Raw genomic sequence first — 19,997 nt, forward strand, 5'->3', positions numbered from 1 at the left:
GCATTGTGTTTCTAAACAACTTCCCTGGAAATAAGTGGCTTGGAAACTTAAATCCACATTTCAAGCCCTCAGTAATTCAGAGAATAATGATGATTTGGCAGTTTAGCATCAGGGCTGAATTCTTATGTAGGTGTTTATGTTCCATGGCTAATGATAGAAAACTGTAATGTATGTGATTCCATACAGTAAATAAAACCTCTCATATTTTACTGACCCTCCCATGCCATGAAGTTCACAGAAGTATTTTTTTATTTATGGCTTTTACCTCCTTGCTTTTCCAAACAGCTCAAGGCAGCATGAATAGCATGAGCCTTAAACAAGTACACTTTTAGATGGATAATAGCCATGCTGGCTCAAAGATTCTTGGTGTCCTCAAAAAAGAAATGTTCCCATGCTCTGCTTCTTCTCCTCAGCTTTTATCCCTCCCCCTCCTACTCCAATGACTGGTAAGAAAGGGTAGGTAGTACCTACTACAAGGTGAGACAATGAACTTCACAGCTGCGTTTGAAATTGAACCACAGTCATTCCAGTTCTGATCTAATTCTCTAAGCACTAGACTACACTAGCTGTCAAAAGAAGCCCACAGATTCCACAGAAAGAATCATTTATTGTCTTGCTGCATGTTCACTGATTTGACCCAAAACTGTCTAACTTGACAATGGCTCTTCTGCCGTGGTTTGGGGAAATCAGACAATGATTTATCTGTTTGCTTTGGCTGTAGCCAGTGACAAATCCTTTTGCACTCATATATAAGGCATTGGGGAAGATTTGATCATGCATACAGATATTTGTGTGTAGGCTTGGGGATAGTGGTGTCTTACACCACTGTGTGTACATACAGAGTGCACATGGACCATCCTGTTTTCTCCATGCACAAAGGAATGTCGTCTGAAATCTTTGGATTCTGCCAGAATAACAAGGCATTTCTTGAAGCAGAGATGCTTGTGGCATATATCATCTGATTGATTAAATGTATGCAGAAATTAAGTGTCAATGGTCAGAAGGAACTCTGTGGAAGAGATGTTAATTTCACAATTCCCAGTAAAGGTATCATAGTAGCTGTATATTTGAACAGCACCTGCTCAGAAAATATAGGTAGCCACAAATGTAATGACATTACCACCCTGTGGAGAGGTTAGCACCTGTTTTTTAGATGGGGGGGTTAATATTTTTATAAAGTTTTAATTTATTTTATAGTAAGAAGCTTAGTCTATTTGCCTTCATGCAGAGACAAACTGCATTTCTGTAAACAGGACAGCAAATCTTCAACCTTCTATATTTGAACAAGAACAAAAGTGAGAGCATTTGTCAATGCCTTTAAACCTGCCAGTTTGATAGTTTGCCTCATGTGGCTCCACAGCAATCCCTCTAGCTACACAAATTGTGACACTGACAAGCTGTAAAGGGAGTGCCATCCACATATCCTTGCCCCAGAAATCTGTGATTGATGAAGTTCGACTGAAATTCCCACAAACGACGTGAATGCCTTTCAGTAGCGAGGGCAATGTAGTGCACATGAAAAGCAAAAAATATCTCTTTGTTGCCTTAATTTTCAGTGTGTTCTGCGTCTTTTTAAACTAAGTAATCAGAGAGCAAAGAATCTTAGTCTCTCTCTACCTTATTTTTTCTCTAAGTGACCCTACTGGCTCTCTCCTGTCATTTTTGATTAGAAGAACAAGATGCCTGTGTCTGTCAAATCATTTTTCCACCTTACCTGCCTCAAATGAGGCAGAGATATTTTCTTTTATAAAATGTGTATGTGTGTGTATAAAAATATAACACATTTTATTTGTTAGCTGCTTCTCCTAATGGTGCCAACTCTGTGTGTGTGTGTATCTCAGATTGAAAAAGACAGCTCAAGTGCTTTGCAACTCATACATACACAATTCCAATTCCTGGCATTGGTATTAATTGGGTCTATTCAATTTCAGAATATGTGCCTTCAGTAATTATGATGGAAATGTGTGAATATGCTACTATATCTCCTTGCCTATATAAACCTCAATTACAGCAAATATTCCATACTATGGCAGAGGAAATGTTCTATGACTTTGCTCTTCATAGCTGGAAGTAAATGGCCAAGAAACCTTTACTTTGTGTCTGCTTTGGCTGCAAAAGGCAGCCTCTGGGAGCATCCTCTTAAAAGAGGAATGGAATGGTTAAGATATGACTTGTTTACAGAATGCCGTGAGTGGTATATGAAAATTCCTTATGTTATAAAATGTTAAATGCTGTGCAGGTGGTAGTCATTGTAATTTTTTTTTTCTGTTCAGTGCACTGTCTTTGTATTTGATAACATAATTTAATTCTCAGGGAAGAGTTTTTAAAGGAGTCTGCATAGAATGATGGAGGAAAAATTGAACAAAACATTGTCAAAGACTAGTCTACTATAAAGATTAAAACCAATTTCCTTATTATTTTTCTTACAATAATTCAACTGATATTTTAAGGACAACTCGCTTAGTATTGTACATTGTTACATCTGGACTCTTCTTATACTTAGACATTGAGATCCAAGTTAGTCGAATTTAGACCTTGCTAAAATCAGCTGGGCAAATTAGTTGTGAGCTCAGTTCAGTTGATTTCAGTGAGAACTACATTCAACTAAATTATTCTCGATCCAACTCAATATGCAAATAGTATTTTGAAATTCAGTATATAATCTCAAAAACTCATTACAGTATAATTTTAATGTTTGAGTTGTTTTTGTTTTGCTTTGTTTTTTGCAGTTCTCTTCCACTTTGTTTCACAACTTTTTTCATTATTTCATTTTCTCATGTATAATAATAATAATAATAATAATAATAATAATAATAATAATAATTTTCTCTTTCAGTTTCTGAAGAAAAATTACAACAGCAGGCATTCAATCAGGTATTTCAATCATTTTACCTTACTTTAAATTGCATAGTTCATTTGATGAAAAAAGCCTGGAATATTTAGGCTGAAATCCATTTTTTTTCATGTCAGGAGCGACTTGAGAAACTGCAAGTCACTTCTGGTGTGAGAGAATTGGCTGTCTGCAAGGACATTGTCCAGGGGATGCCCAGATGTTTGATCCTTGTGGGAAGCTTCTCTCATGTCCCCATATGGGGAGCTGAAGCTGACAGAGGGAGCTCACCTGCTCTCTCCAGATTCAAACCACTGACCTATCGGTCAGCAGTCCTGCCGGCACCAGGATTTAACCCATTGTGCCACTGGGGGCACTGAAATTCATTACAGAATTTATATAAAGACATGTTTTTCTTTCCCTATACCTTTCTCACTATTAGTTAAAAATAATTAAAACAATCGCAGTTTAAAAAGCAAGCTAAACAAAACAGGGAGATTTTGGATGAAAGTAGGCTAAATAGAAGCAATACTATCTACTCCAAGGGAAGCGCCATAAGGAATCAAATGGAAGATTGGAGATAGAATTCATTTATAAGAATTTGTTATATAATGGGGAAGTTTATTCCACAAACATGGCCTTGCTTATAAGAACCTAGAAAACCAGCCTTCCCTTTTTACATAAATAAAAGCTACATGAAGGAGCCTTAGTACAGTAGCCACTTGGATGAAGCACCTTCTTGACTCACCACATAGTTAAGCTATCATTGTGTAGTAGTAGTAATAATAATAATAATAATAATAATAATAATAATAATAATAATAATAATAATATATTTCTTACCTGCCCTTTTTCGTGGCTCGAGACAGGTTAACCATCACTAAAAATACATAGTCATCTAAAACATTATCTAAAATACACATATTAAAACATGATATTATTTCTACAAAATACATATTAAAATACACAGAACAAAGATTAAAACACAGGATGCGATTAAAACCTAGGTTTACACTGCTGTATAATCCAGTTCCATGCAGTTAAACTGCATTCTGAGACTGCATCATATGGCAGTGGAGATGGGCCATCCGAGATCCAAAGTATTTTACTGTTTATGCTGGAAGTTTTAAAATGGAACCAAAGGGCTCTTGCTTGCATCAATGTAAATAGGTATCAAAGTGTTTACTGTGTCATTATTTTGATAAAAATATTGATAAAATTTTGATCTATGTTAATTTTATCAATATTTGTATGTATGTATTTTTATCCTTTATAATTTTGCTTGTAAATCGCCTAGAGCATCTTGGATGGAGGGCGATTAATAAGTAATTAAATGATTATTATTATTATTATTATTTTGAAAATTTAATTTAATGGAAACAGTATAATTCACATTCAAAATAAAGAAAAAGCAAAAGAGATAGACAGACAGACAGACAGACACAACTAAAGTTACAACTAAACTAGGACTAAACTTAACAAGAGCTAAAAGAAACTATCAAATCCCTAGACTAAACCACCAAACAGTCACTAACTAGAATGGTAACAACAACACATTAAAAAACTCTGACCCCTCACAATCCAAACCGTAATGGGGAAAAAAGTAAAAATCAAAAGAGTATATTGTTCCGCCACTTCAGATCCAACTAAAATACCTAATAGAATTACTAATACAGCCACATCTTATTACATTCAGTTTCTGAGTGCTCAAAAGGTCCACATATAGTTTCCAGTCATTGAAACATTTTTCAATTGTTTTATCTTTCAAAACCCATATAAATTTGACACTTGAGCTAACTCAGTCACCTTTACAATTGGTTCTTCCATCATTGCTGCTATGGATCATTTTCAGGTTTGAGCAGTGCTCTAACTGCTGTCATTATTTATTGCATAAGTACGTATAACTCTAGAAATTTATTTCTGTCAATGAACAAAGGGGAACACTCTTTGGTTACTGTGACTTTTCCGGGCTGTATGTCCATACATGGCCATACAGTTCAGAAAACTCACGACAAGTCAGTGATTCCAACCATGAAAGCCTTCGACAACACAGGTAACACTCTTCTTACATTTCTTTGAAAATGCCAAAAAAGTGCATTTTGATCGTTTTTTCTTTTTTCCTACTCATAAATAGATTGGATAAGACAAGGCATTTAACAGAGCTGAACTCTGCTATACATGAATATTAGTAGCTGCTGAGTACTTGCAACATCAGTGAGTTTTCAAAAACAGCACTCACACAGAACTTCTTGCCCCTAAAAGAAAATAGCATCTTGTAATGGGGAAATAGTTATATTAACGAATGCCAGTATGTCATTGTATCATCATCATAATCATCCATCAATGCACTTACAATTTCCAAAAATAAAGCAATAAAAACATCTCTGACTGACCTACAATCTGATGATAATACAGAAGCATAAAGCATAATTGCAGCATGCGGGGCAATCTAAGTCTAGAGATATTGCTAATTAACACTGTGGTTAATTAACCAATTTAAAAAGAACAAAATAAGAGGCATTAGAAAGCAGTAATATGAACAGTCATACAATTTTAATTGTCCTTTATTTTGAATGGCAAATTCAGCAATTTGCTCATCATTTAATAATTAAAAATATAACCAACACGCCAGCAGGTCTATTGTCAATTGAAATGTCTTGAGCAAAACTTCCTCTGAACCTTATACAATTTACGAAACATTAAAAGTTATGCTGAGGCTGCAGCCTTATACCCACTTGCCTGTAAGTGAAGCCCACTGAACTGAGTGGAGAGTATTTCTGTATAGACATTATAGGGTTACACCATTAATTTTCTGATTCTCCCGAATTATAAATACCCGTACATAATAGATTTTCAAAGTTAGTGTTATTTAATGTCTCACAAAACACCATATTCTCAAGATATACATATTCTCAAGATGTGCATAAGGGGGATTCTCAGCTTAAGATTGCTGGAGAGATGCCGAGTGCATAGCCAGAGGTGAGAATTATTTGGCTTTCCAGATGTTGTTGGGCCCCAACTTCCATGAACTCCAGCTGGCCTCGCCAATGACAGGGCATATTAATAACTTTAATAATGACTTTATTTTTGTATCCTGCCTCCATCTCCCCAAAGGGACTCAGGGTTTTAACACAAGTTAAAACACAGAACAATCAATTAAAAACATAGTAACTACATAAAACAATAAAACAATATTAAAAATTGCCATCCAATGACATCTGGAGGACAACATGATTCCCACTTTTGATGTAGTTAATAATCTACCCTATAGCAGCTTGTGGTCTGAGCAGGTACTAGTGACTTGTCCAGCAGTGGTTTAATAAAGTGTCCCCAGCTCCTCTTTTGGTATTTGTACATTGAATGCTATGGTCTTTATAACTCACCTGTGCACGCAAATTCCTATGCTGTGATCTTCTCTCTCCCATATCCCTTCCAAGCATTTTCAAGCAGGACTGGATCATGAACTTATGAGTATACCTAAGAAACAAGTGTCTGGTGTTGCTTGTCAGTACCAATGAGCTCTTCCCATTTCCCCTTAATACAGTTAACCAAATATATGTGTTTCTGAGCATTATATTTATAATAAAAAATGGATGTCAGAATCAGCAATAATGGGAAAATAATATGGATAGCTTCTTATGTCACAAATAGGAAGAGCAATTCATTTGTTCTATTCAAAACTAATAATTTGCACACTGAAATCAAACAAGATCAGGTAAAATGTGCATTAGTAATCAGAATCATGATGAACTTTCTGGGAGCCTCTTTAAGGCTTCTTCCAAAATGCATCCTATGATGACCTTTTCTTTCACCAGCCTCTATAACAGTGGTTCTCAACCTGTGGGTACCCAGGTCTTTTGGCCTGCAACTCCCAGAAATCCCAGCCAGTTTACCAGCTGTTAGGGTTTCTGGGAGTTGAAAGCCAAAACATCTGGGGACCCACAGGTTGAAAACCACTGCTCTATAATAATAAGACATTATTATTATTATTATTATTATTATTATTATTATTATTATTATCAACACAACGATGTTGTATGGCACAGCAAACAAGATAGATATGCTGGATTTCGTTTCGCAAAACCACAAGTCGAACACTTCCCAAGTGTCTAGGACTGTGTGATGTATTTTCTGATGATGCGTGCAGATCCCAGTAGGGTGGCCTTTTGCAGTTGGCAGATGGTGATTTTGTCAATGTCTATTGTTTCCAAATGCCAGCTGAGATCTTTTGGCACAGCACCCAGTGTGCCCATCACCACCGGGACCACCTGTACTGGTTTCTGCCAGAGTCTTTGAAGTTCAATCTTGAGGTCCTGATAGCGGCTGAGTTTTTCCTGTTGTTTTTCATCTATGCGACTGTCACCTGGGATGGCAACATCAATGATCCAAACCTTGTTCTTTTCCACAACTGTGATGTCTGGTGTGTTGTGTTCCAGAACTTTGTCAGTCTGGATTCGGAAGTCCCACAGTATCTTTGCATGTTCATTTTCCAATACTTTTGCAGGTTTGTGATCCCACCAGTTCTTTGCTGCTGGGAGGTGGTACTTGAGGCATAAGTTCCAATGAATCATTTGGGCCACATAGTTGTGCCTCTGTTTGTAGTCTGTCTGTGCGATTTTCTTACAGCAGCTGAGGATATGATCAATGGTTTCGTCGGTTTCCTTGCACAGTCTGCATTTTGGGTCATCAGCTGATTTTTCAATCTTGGCCTTAATTGCATTTGTTCTGATGGCTTGCTCCTGGGCTGCAAGGATCAGGCCTTCTGTCTCCTTCCTCAGGGTCCCATTCGTGAGCCAGAGCCAGGTCTTCTCCTTATCAGCTTTTCCTTCAATTTTGTCAAGGAACTTTCCATGCAGTGTTTTGTTGTGCCAGCTGTCAGCTCTAGTTTGTAGTGCGGTTTTCTTGTACTGGTTTTTTGTCTGCTGTGTTTTGAGGAGTTTCTGATTTTTGACTTCAATCAAAGCAGGTTCTTCACTTTGCTTGACATATTCTGCCAGGGCATGTTCTTCTTCCCCCCCGCAGGTGCCACCTTGACGTGGTGGGGGGGCTTAGCTGCTCCAATGATGACTGAGGGCTGTGCTGGCGGTAGTGTAACTACCGGCAGGTCCAACCAAGCCAGAGAGGCCTCAGCTGAGGAGCACAACCAAGAGCACCTAACCCATTAGCATTATGGAGAATCAAACCCAAACGAAGTCTATACTGGCTCGGTCGTCGCCCAGGATAAAAAGGACCGCGGTGGATGCTGCTGATTCTGGACATCCATCGACAAGTGGGCTACGGAATCATCAAAACCCAAATGAACAGTCACAGAAGCGGCAAAAATATACAATGCCAGAAAACCGCACAATTATTATTATTATTATTATTATTATTATTATTATTATTATTATTATTATTTTAAAAATATTGTATCCCACCCCCTCTCCCAAAAGGGACTCGGGGTGGCTTACAACAAAAATGCAACATATATAATAATAATCAACAACCAAAGCAACACAAATCAACAAATCGTAGTACAAAAACAAAAGCGGCCATAAACATATTAAATTAAAACATCAAAACATCACAAAGTATAAAATTATGTGCTGGAATAAAACATATTCTACTCTACTTTTCATATGCTTTCTGTTTTGATGCCAAACTTGAAGATCTTTTTTTAACATATTGGGCATAGTTAGCACGATAGCCTATTTTCGCTTTGTCCATATGCACAGTAAAGGCTTCTTGAGACAGGTGGGTTTTTTTTTTACCTTGCCTGTTGTAGGCAGATGCACACAATTAGCATAGAATCCCATTCTCTCTCAGCTCAAGCTTTATTACCGCTGACACAATGCTGCAACCCAGCACTGAAAGTCACTATTTTGCCAACTTCCTTTCAAGGCCAATGCTACTAAACCAGTGGTTCTCAACCTGAGGTCCCCAGATGTTTTTGACCTTCAACTCCCAGAAATCCTAACAGCTGGTTAACTGGCTGGGATTTCTGTGAGTTATAGGCCAAAAACATCTGTGAACCCCAGGCTGAGAGCACTGTACTACCCTGTTTCCCCAAAAATAAGACATCCTCAGAAAATAAGACCTAGTAAAGGTTTTTCTGGATAGCTAAATATAAGACCTCCCCTGAAAGTAAGACCTAGCAAAGGTTTTGTTTGGAAGCATGCCTGCCGAACAGAACACCAGAGCACACAGTATTGGTAAATGTACATACCATTGAGTGTTGTACATGGAAATAATGGTAGTAACAAGAAATTTTTGATAGGATTCACAGTTCATCTGGTTACGCTGGTTTGTGATGAGAACTACTGTATAGTATATAATAAATGTTATTTTTTTTTGTTCAACAATAAATGTGAATTCTTCCTCATGGAAAAATAAGACATCCCCTGAAAATAAGACCTAGCGCATCTTTGGGAGCAAAATTTAATATAAGACACTGTCTTATTTTTGGGGAAACACGGTAAAAGACATCCAGCTAAACAGATGAGAAGGACAAAGAAGGTTAGGAGACATGAACATCCTTTGTTTAAATATTTGAAAGGATGTCATATTGAAGATGGAGCAGACTTGTTTTCTGCTACTTTAAAGACCTATAGAGCAATGGATTCAAACTGAAGGAAAAGAGATCCCCATCTAAACATTAAGAAAAGTTTCCTGACAATTAGAGCTATTTGACTGTAGAAACCACTGTCTCAGTGTGTTCTGGAGTTTCCTTCTCTGGAAGTTTTAAACAGAGATTGGATGGCCAAGTGCTTTAATTGTATATTCCTACATGGCAGGGGTTGGAGTGGATAGCTTTTCTGGTCTCTTCCAGTACTATAATTCTACAAAAAGGGAGCTCACTGCCAGGCTTGCTAAACAAGGTATGCCTGTTCCATCATTAATGTTTGCACTATAGAAAAATTAAGTATAGAAACTATGGAACAAAATATCAGAAAGACTGCTTAGCATAATGTAATCCTTACTTTGCAACATCCTTTTCTTTTGCTCTCCTCGTCTACTGAGTGCTGCCCTCTTCTTGACTGATGATTTCTCCCTGGGAGCTGGGAGGGGAGCGATTTCAAGGCACTCCTGCTGTGTTTGTCAGATGAACCTGGGGAGAGCTACCTGAGGCGCTTGTGAGAAGCTTAGCTGATCTTGTTTTAGCAAAAAAAAGTCACTCCTGTCATAGTAGTTCAACATCTGTTTGCTGCAAGTACATCCTTTCCTACTCAGGTAACTGCTTTAGAAGTCCTTTGGTCACTTTCGGTTACCTCTACGCAATACCCTTAGGGATAACTTTGAGCTTCAGTCAGGGGTCCTGGCTTACATAAATTAAATTATTCCTGGATAATAACTCTCTTGGCTTTTTATATATCTTCATTTCCCTTGTTCAAAGATACTAGATAGTAGTTTAATGCAGCATTATATTCTATATTATATTTAGAGATTGGAAAGGTTATTTATTGGTATCTAGGCCCCAGAATCCCCCAAATATAAGTGGTCATGTCCTCCTACTCTCTCAGTGTGGCAGAGACAGGACCAATTAATCTTCTGCTTTCCCATTTTTTAAGCTTTCCAATATCCCAGTTTTTCCCTCCCCCTATCACTTTCCTTCTCTGTCCTCATCTCACTTCATTTGCTGCAACTTAGTCCAAAGGGCAAAATTAATTTGCCTTCAATTTATTTGACATGGCAGATACGAGAGGTAGAATCTTCTGCTTTCCACTGGCTCAGCAAAGGTAAACTGCTGCAGCCAATGCATATGTCCTTTCTCAAGAATAGCTTGTGCCATCTTCGCCACTCTCTGTTACTGCTTGGCCACCCATATTCCAGTTGGAGAGCATGGCAGTGGTCAATCCCTGAATATAATATCATTCAAACCTTTCAAATTAGGAATATAGTAATTTAATATTCTTGCTGCTTTGCCAGCCAGTTTGAGATTTGTTTTTTTTTGCTTTGTTGGAGTACTGTTAATATTTGTATTAAAAGATCCCTTGTTCATCGTCAAATTCAGCAGCTATTTGTCTCCTTTCAGACATTTCAAATGCAAGAAGTACAAATATTTGTCATTACCTTAACAGGGGCGATTATAATTATCGAACAGCTCTATGGTAACATATATTCTCTCAGATTACTTACTACTATCCACTCAACTATAAAGCCAAGTATGTATATCAAGGTTGGGAGTTGTAGTTTGATGAGGCACCATTACTCTTTGACAGAGGAGACTAATGGCCTTATAAATCTATAACTTCCAAGGCTCTATTGCATTGAGCCATTAAAGTTAAAGTGTTGCCAAACCTCCTTAATTCTGCAGTGTAGATTCATCCTAGGTCTAGTTCATTAGATACCTTTATTATTTTAAGGCTCCTTAGCTACAATTCAGGGGTAATATCATTAAATTTAGCTTGATCTTTCAAGTCAAGTAGAATATGAATTTTCCAAGAGTTTGGGCCATTTGTGGAATATCTCACCTTTGAGGTGCAGTTGGTGTCCTCCCAAGGAAAAAAAACATGTCTTTTTACTAAAGCCTTCTATGTCTAAATGATTTCATCCAAATCTGAATGGCTTTAAATTGCCTCAAATGTTGCAATTGGTTTAAAACTATCTTGTTTGAACTTGTAAAATGGTTTAATATGTTTTAAGCTCAAATTACTTTCAGTGTTCCCAACTGTTTGAAACTGGTTCCATTGTATACTATTCTGTGATCTTTGAATGTAGGGCAGGATATAAATATAAAATGATATAACAATACAGGTTGGAGTTGACCTTTCATATGCCAGACAAATTTTGCTGTTTTTTATTTGAAGCAAGACAATATAATACACAATACTTTCACACTTTGTTCCCTTCTTACTTTCTGAGAAACTGGCTTCTATAAAGAAATGCTAAACTTCTTATATTTTTTACAGGACTTCAAATTCTGTTCCACAGTGAAAACTGCAAGAACAAGAAATTGGATCGCTGCTGGGAATCCTGACAAGCCAAGTAAAGCTCTTGCTAAGAATGGGCATTATCAGGGAGATGGTGGCCCTCTCCTACAGATCAAAGACTTATTGACCACCAGATTATCTGAAGAGCCACAGAATATTAAATTTCTGCTTAAACAATTCAAGCAAGCAAATTTACCATCAGTCATGCATCCTCTCAACAAGAATTTCATCAGAGATGATAGCTGGAAAGCCACAAATGAGATGCAAGAGAGACGCAGGTCTTTTCTGTATGATTTCTGCAAAAAATATGTTAGTGAACACAGACCCCGGACTCATCTTGTGCGCATGGTGTCCAGAATCTATGTGGAAGAACAACACAAACTCCTGTACTGTGAAGTCCCTAAGGCAGGCTGCTCCAACTGGAAAAGGGTTCTGATGGTTCTTAGTGGCCTTGCGAAATCAGCAGCTAATATTACCCATGATGCTGTGCACTATGGAAAGCATCTGAAGAAACTGGACAGCTATGATCTGAAAGGCATACACATGCGTTTAAAGACATACACCAAAGTTATATTTGTACGGGATCCCATGGAAAGGTTAGTGTCTGCATTTAGAGATAAATTTGAGCATCCAAACAGCTACTACCACCCTGTCTTTGGCAAAGCAATTATTCAGAAGTACAGACCCAATGCAGACAGAGAGGCACTGAAAACAGGTTCTGGAGTCAGGTTTAAAGAGTTTATCCAATACTTATTAGACTCCCATCGACCAGTAGGTATGGACACTCACTGGGAGCAGATCAACAAACTTTGCTATCCTTGCATTATCAGCTATGATTTCATTGGCAAATTTGAAACACTGGAAGAAGATGCTAATTATTTTTTGAGACTGATAGGTGCACCAGAAGAGTTAACATTTCCTAATTTCAAAGACAGACATTCCACCGACAGAAGAACAAACCCAGAAGTTGTGAGAAAGTACTTAGAGGAGATACCTAACAGAGAGAGGCAGCAGACATATAATTTCTACTATCTGGACTATCTGATGTTTAACTATACTGTGCCATATACAGAGCCTTGACTTGGCTGAATGCTTAAGCAATTTTAGCATTTAGCTTGTGAGTAGAAAACATGTAGCTTCTTAAATGGCAATGTTTTGATTCACTGATGTTTTCATAAGCTGAAGTGACACCAACTAGCACATGTTATAGAATCACAGAGGAGAAGAATTAATTGCACTGAAATGTCTGGGAGGAAAAACACTTTTATATTAGTTAACCTTAGGATCTACAGATCTAATGTGAATGTCTTTAAATGAAGCATTTATATCATAATGATTCAGAAACCTTCAAAATAGCATGCCCTCATTTGCATTTGTTCATCTGCCATGTATCATGAATATATTTTTAAATCTTCTGGGGAATATCAGTTAAAAGCAAGCTTTCTTTTTTAAAAAAAATGTATACTGTATATTAAACATCCATAATATGTGAAGATGGAAGTACTGGATTTGTTCCAAATAGGCATGAGGAAATGGCCCTAATCCAACTCTTGCATGTGCATGGAAGCCCATTAGAAATTTGGCAATTGATTCAAGCAGGGTTGTTTTTAGTAGCACAAAAAACACATTTTACTACAACTACTTCTCTTCCTAGTTGATCAGTGATGTTGACATTTTTCTAGCAGGACTTGCACATGCATAGAAGTTGGATCAATTGCTGTTAACCCCATTAACTTACATGCCCCTTCACTCAGTTAGATATAATTGTACCAAAGCCAGTTTCTACATGTCTCCTAGCTGGCTTATAGCCATACTTGTTCATTAGCAATAATACTGATCTGTCCCTGGTTTAAAGCTGTTATGTTTTTGAACATCGGAAGTTGATCGGAAGCAAAATTTATATTAGAATAGGTGGTTCTTTGCCTCATTAGAGAGAACTCATTTATCAGTTTTTCACTAGAAAGTAAATGGTGAGGAATTGGCTTTGAGGTAGGATTAGAAAATCACAGCTATTTACAACCACTGTTGCCTTTGTTAAAAAGATCATAGCTTGGGATAAAAGTTTTGGATCACAGTGTCTCTAGAAAATGCAGGAAGGAAACATATTCTTTGGTCATACACCACGTTTGCCATGCTAGAACTGCACTAGTTAAAATTTTGTTTCTGGGAGTTGTTCAAAAAGTTCATGGCTTCTTTTAAAGCAGGGATGTCAAAATCATTCTCATCAAGGGCCACTCAGCCTTATGGCTGCCTTCAAAGGGCCTTTGAATCTATAGACAATGAATCTGTGGATACAAAGGACCAACACACACACACACACATTCAATGGCTAGCACTCTTTAGTTTTTACCCACTTTGGGTTCCCAGATGTTATTGACTAACATCTCCCATCATTTTTTATTATCTACCATGCAAACTGGGGATGATGGGAATTGCGATCCAACCACATTTGTGGCTCTGAGATTGGGGAAAGGTTAAAGGACATTTTAAAGTAAGATATACCTACAAGCCTTGTATCTAAAGTCAAACCCCACTATCCTGACTGAACAGAACAAACAGACAATGTTGGGTTTAGTTAAAAGAGAAAGGAGAGAGTAGAGCAGGAATGGGAGAATAAAGGGTTTCCTAACTTTTGTGAAGCTGGATTTTTCTGCCAGTAAAACATCAATAAAAACTTCTTTTAAATAACTTTTAAAGAGACTGCGAAGTTAATCTAAATTTCTAATAAATTATAGTGATAATAAAACTTCAACAAGGTATTGATATATGTTTCCGTGCATAGTGAAAAGAGCTTGGTGTGGGCGATGTCATTCTTGAGCAAATTGTATTGTCATATCATCAAACATTTATGTATCAAGACCTCCACATTTCATTAAATAGATGTTTTAGCAAACCATAAAACTTCAGGAAAGCATGTGTTGGTGATATGGTTTGCTTTTGCCTTTTATGCCTGTGCCAAGAACTTGTCAACATACTGTCCTTGTTTATATAAAAAAGTGATTTAGTTATATAGGCAAAGCTTCAGAAGCAATCTGGCAACCGGTTTTGGAGAAATGCATGTTTTGTCTTTTGTAGCACTTGAAGACATTAATTTTTCAGACCACCTCCTAGATTTCTAGTATCCGTAGACAATAAAAGAACAGCATTTTTTTCCAAGCTCTGTTCTTTTATTTAAACTGTTTGATGTAGAGGGGAGGCTTGTGTTGGAAGCAGGGCCGGCCCTAGGTAATTTTCAAGTGTAAGTGAACAGAATTTTGGTCCCCCCCCCCCAAAAAAAAAACAATCACAAAAAAAGCGTTGGATAAGCGAATATGTTGGATAATATGAAGGGATTAAGGAAAAGCCTATTAAACATCAAATTACATTATGATTTTACAAATTAAGCACCAAAACATCATGCTTTACAACAAATCAACAGAAAAAGCAGTTTGATACATGGTAATGTTATATAGGAATTACTATATTTGCGAATTTAGCACCAAACATTGAACTGGGATATAGGGCAGTGTGGACTCAGTTCAAAGCAGATATTGTGGGTTATTCTGCTTTGATATTCGGGTGATATGGCTGTGTGGAAGAGCCCTGAGAGTCCTTCCACACAGCCATATAACCCAGAATATCAAGGCAGATAATCCACAAGTATGTGGTATGAAACTGCAATAATTCTGTGGTGCAGAGGTGGGGATATGCTAGAGTGACCAGGCACGGGTCCAGCAGTGGGCAGCGCGAGATCAGCTCTGTTCCAGCCACTTCTTCTCTCCTCCCTCACTCCAGCCCAGGTATCTGAAGCAACCAATCAGGAGGCCGCACCTCAGCCCTCCTGGGAGCGCTCGGAGAGCTCCTTCAACCCCTCCCAAACCCCCCACCCATCCCAAACCCCCCACCCCCCACCCATCCGGCTTACAGCGCTAAGGAGTCAGGTGAAGACTTGGGGCTTCTGCAGGAAGTGCCACAGTTCAAAGGGGCTGCCCGCCTTGGCCGCTCCATAGGCGCCCCTGTCACCCTGGACCCTGTTTTCCACACTGCCGCCCTCCATTCCTTGCCAGCACTGGGAGCAAGCTGCAGTCGCCACGCCCAAACTTGAGTGGCCTCCTCAGGCCACGCCCCCAGGGAGGAGACTTCAACTCCCAACAGCCTCACTGCTTTGGCTGAAGCTCGGGGTTGGTGGGAACTGGAGTCCAAAACACCTGGGTCACCACTGAAGCTTGGGAAGCACTTGAAAGAAGTGACTCTGTGCCTTTGCTTTAAAGTGAAGGCACCTCAGTGCCACTTTTAACTGCCATGGTGGCCCAGCCACCACAGAGACTAGGCTGCAGCTGCAGATGCAGGAAGGCCACGCCTGGATGGAGGTGCCTCAACGGCGCCCCCTAGAGGATGGCGCCTTCAGAAACCGCTTACTTCGCCTAATGGTTGAACCGCCCCAGGTTGAAAGAGGCAGCAAAGCTTGTATAGAGTGATTACTGAGGTATTTGGATAATGCCTGTCCTTATTTTTCATACATATTATCATACAGTCTCCTGTAACCTTTGTCTATGTGCTCAAAGGTTTTGCTTCCTACTAATCCCTTCTGCGAAGATGTTATTTTTTTTGTTCCCTTTGAAAAGGATCATTCATGAGACTCTAATGCTTGCTTATCCCCACATATGACAGCCAACTGCTGAACTTGGTGACCGAAAGGTCAGTGGTTCGAATCCGGGGAGCGGGGTGAGCTCTCGCTGTTAGCCTCACCTTCTGCCAACCTAGCAGTTCAAAAACATGCAAATGTGAGTAGATCAATAGGTACTGCTCCAGAGGGAAGATAATGGCGCTCCATGCAGTCATGCCGGCCACATGACCTTGGAGGTGTCTATGGACAACGGCGGCTCTTCGACTTAGAAATGGAGATGAGCACCAACCCCCAGAATCAGACACGGCTAGACTTAATATCAGGGGAAAACATTTATCTACCTTTACTATGCACATATAAGTCAATCACATGTATAAATTGAGGGCATATTTTATGACCAAAATAATGGATTTTGCTATCATTCATGGATAAGTCAATGAGAGAAGAATAACCTTACACAGCACTTCCTTGGGCTATCTTCTTTTTGCTGCACCACCATTTTTCTACCCATACATTCAAAAAGGCCTTTCACCACTTTATCAGAGAATGCTATGGTTCAGATAAATAGACAGATAGATAGATGTGTGTGTGTGAACCATCTCCTTCTCTGAATGCTGAAAGACAAGAACTTAATCTATCCTTAGAGAACCTAAAAGAAGCACCAACTCCTTCTACTCCTTCAGCTCTCTTTCTAGGGGAGACACTAAAGATCCACCACGGCCACAATTTCCCACCCATGACTTGTGGTGCCATGGTGGAAAGAGCAGGAGGGGTTGGTGCCTCCTTTTGGTTCTCTTGTGATGTGCTAACTTCTCACTTTTCACCACTCTACTTAGAGAAGGAGATGATTTGTACATGGCTTATACATGAGTATATACAGTTTCTTCTATTAAATTAGAATTATTATCATACAATTTTAAAAATGTGTTTTCTTAGTCTGAAAAGAATTTGAGAAGAAACTTTCATAGATCTCACAAAGTGGACCTTTTCAGTCAATAGAAGCAATCTGAAAATCCCTCGTGAATTCAGAATCCTTCCTCTGATGAGATTCATTCTTACTGACAACTATGGACACATGTTGATGGTAATGTCTGCCTGAAGAAAATCCAACACTGTTATCTAGAACATGAATGGTTGTTTTGTTCACTGAAGCATTGGGTTTTAAGGTTTCCAACAAGGTTTCACATCTTTCTTTTCTCCTCTTGTGCAGAAGTAAGTTATATTTGGGGAAGTTCGGGAGATTCAGTTTTGGCACTGACTTCACAATAATAAAACAGCTCACAAAACATCATGTTCTCAGAAGGGATGTTTTTCATGTCCCCTTTCTTAAGCTCCGGTTTGTAGTTCTCTTTGTCTACTAATTTCTCCTTTCAGCTTCTTCTTTGTTTCCTACTTGTTGCCAGCAGGTTAGAGTAGCTTCCAAATTCCCAGCTCAACTGAGTGTAGTGCAGATCTGCATAGCAATGTTTTGTATCAGAGACTGAGAACATCTAGTAATAATGGACTCTGTAAGAAACCGCAACTATTCAAACCTCAGAAATCAAAAGCTGTCTAAAAGATGGGAGTTGGAGTATACTTGGTATAAAATCTTTACTGCCTCTTTGTTTACTACATAAGGAAATGGGTGAACAAGTGGCAATGGTAATCTACTTTATAAAACTGCAATTCCAAAATTTAACAAAACTGTATTTTAAAAGCTATCCAAATAAATGTAATAGATACTTTGGCTAAATTATTGCTTAATAAATAGTATATTATGTAGTCTAAATAGCTCTGACTTATTTCTTCAGTTTTAAAAAAATCCAAAATAAGGACATTATGAATAAAGAATACTTTCCAGAATTGGAAAATGGCAAATGCATGTTGATTATTAAGTCACATTGAAATCTTGATAAGAAAATCTAAGAGAGACTCCACCCTTCATGTCATTTACTATTTGCATATTGCAAAAAGCAATAAAAGATACTACAATGCTTTTCGTCAGTTATTGTGTTTGACGTGAGGGAAAAGTGCAAAAGCTGCATATGCACTTACCACATATGGAAAAACATGTTCTTTTTTATGAAAATTACTAAAGTCTATCTGTCAAAGCAAATAGGGGCGTGAATATTCAAGTATTTCTCTCCATTGCAGAGAAAATGGATATTTCTGTTCAGATCTCACATTCCAAAGTGTTTTGCAAAATAATTCTGCACAAAAATACACAAAAGATGTTTTGCACTTTCCAGATAGTCATGTGGTGGTGATGAGGGGACATACACAAAATTCTGCAAAATTTACCAACACCTCCCCTGGGAGTGGCTATTATTTATGCAAGATCTGCGCACAACCTGGCAATCTACACACAAAGACTCACATAGTATGCAGATATCCAAAGTTTGCACACAAATAAAATTATTCTCAAACAAAGACTCCTTATATATTTATGCACAGAATAATTCCCCAAATTATTTTATAGCCAAGAAGCAAACAACATCAAATTGTTCCACTCCTAAATAAGGTTCTTTTATAATTTTTCTTTAAATCTGCTCTTAACTAAGTTGCTCCAAACCATTTGTAGAGTTTATTTTCAGAAGGTAACAAATTTTTAAAATGAAAAATGAGTAGCAGCACATTGTTGGCTAGGAGTACAATTTTGTGTAGAGGGCTTGGAAACAATGCATATCCTCAATATGGTTTTTTTTTTTCAATTCCTGTAAAATGTGTTCAAATGAATTTGGTACCTTTTCCCATCTGAATTCATATAACACTTATAAACTACAAGACTACAGAACACATGTTGCTGTGTAACTTTAAGCAAAGTATTTGCATGTAACAAAGCTCTGGTGCATTATAATTGTAGGTAAAATATTATTTTGTGAAAAAATGCCCAGAGTTCCTAGTTAATGCGAAAACTTGAACAAATGATGTGATGCTGGGTACTGCCCAAATTTATTTAGGTAAATATAGGCTATGTAGGTAAATATTGAGCTAGACAACTGGCATTTGGCATAGGTAATGAAATGCTGCGCACATTGTTAAATGTTTTGTATATCTCCATTCATAGCAAAGCAGTCATTAGAGCAAAACAGTGATAATGACAGGTCTGCTTAGAGGTAACAGCAGCATGATTTATTTAACTGTGAGAGTCAAAATAGCAGCTGCTAGCCACATCACTTTCTGCCATAGATATATCCATGTAGGCCATATTGGACTTTCAGAAGAATGCACTAGAGCAGAAACAAATGCTGAATCGTACAGACTCTGCCAACCCAGTTTTTGATTCATAGCATACATGAGTCAATCTTATGAATAGACTCTTCTCTAAAGATTTCCCATGCAAATGTTTTCAGGCCTAAGAGGAACATGCAGAAACATAATGTGGAGAGCAGTTCTTCAGTACATCTCTTTTATTCTCCAAGCCTTCCCTTTGACAAAGGAATCAAGCTCTCCTGGGGTAAAGCCTACTAAATGCTCAGTGCTTTCTTTCTGCCAGGTCTGTACTGCTTGCTGAGCTATGTGGATGCACCGAAAGAGGGACACTGGGTACTTGTCATGGAAAACTAGTAGGACTTTCTATTCTATTCACATTTGCTGTGCCTGGGCTCGGCATCTTGGCTCAGGCACAAACCCACTAGCTCAAACAATGACAAGAATTCACAAAAACAATACT

General features: G+C 38.2%; 1 protein-coding gene and 1 long non-coding RNA gene across 4 annotated transcripts in view; one reads left to right on the forward strand and one right to left on the reverse strand.

The window, feature by feature from the left end:
- The window catches only part of chst9 (carbohydrate sulfotransferase 9), a 93,078-nt gene extending 78,651 nt beyond the window's left edge, over positions 1-14,427 (forward strand). For both annotated transcript variants that reach the window (XM_008108617.3, XM_008108616.3), the window contains exons 3-4: positions 2,837-2,874; positions 11,719-14,427. In XM_008108617.3, coding sequence (XP_008106824.1) covers positions 2,837-2,874; positions 11,719-12,819 — 1,139 coding nt within the window. In that variant the 3' untranslated portion in view covers positions 12,820-14,427. The remainder of the gene's footprint in view (positions 1-2,836; positions 2,875-11,718) is intronic.
- The window catches only part of LOC134298894 (uncharacterized), a 97,658-nt gene that overhangs the window by 62,328 nt on the left and 15,333 nt on the right, over positions 1-19,997 (reverse strand). The window lies entirely within an intron of this gene.

This window comes from Anolis carolinensis, chromosome 4 (assembly GCF_035594765.1).
Source record: "Anolis carolinensis isolate JA03-04 chromosome 4, rAnoCar3.1.pri, whole genome shotgun sequence".
Taxonomy (NCBI): domain Eukaryota; kingdom Metazoa; phylum Chordata; class Lepidosauria; order Squamata; family Dactyloidae; genus Anolis; species Anolis carolinensis.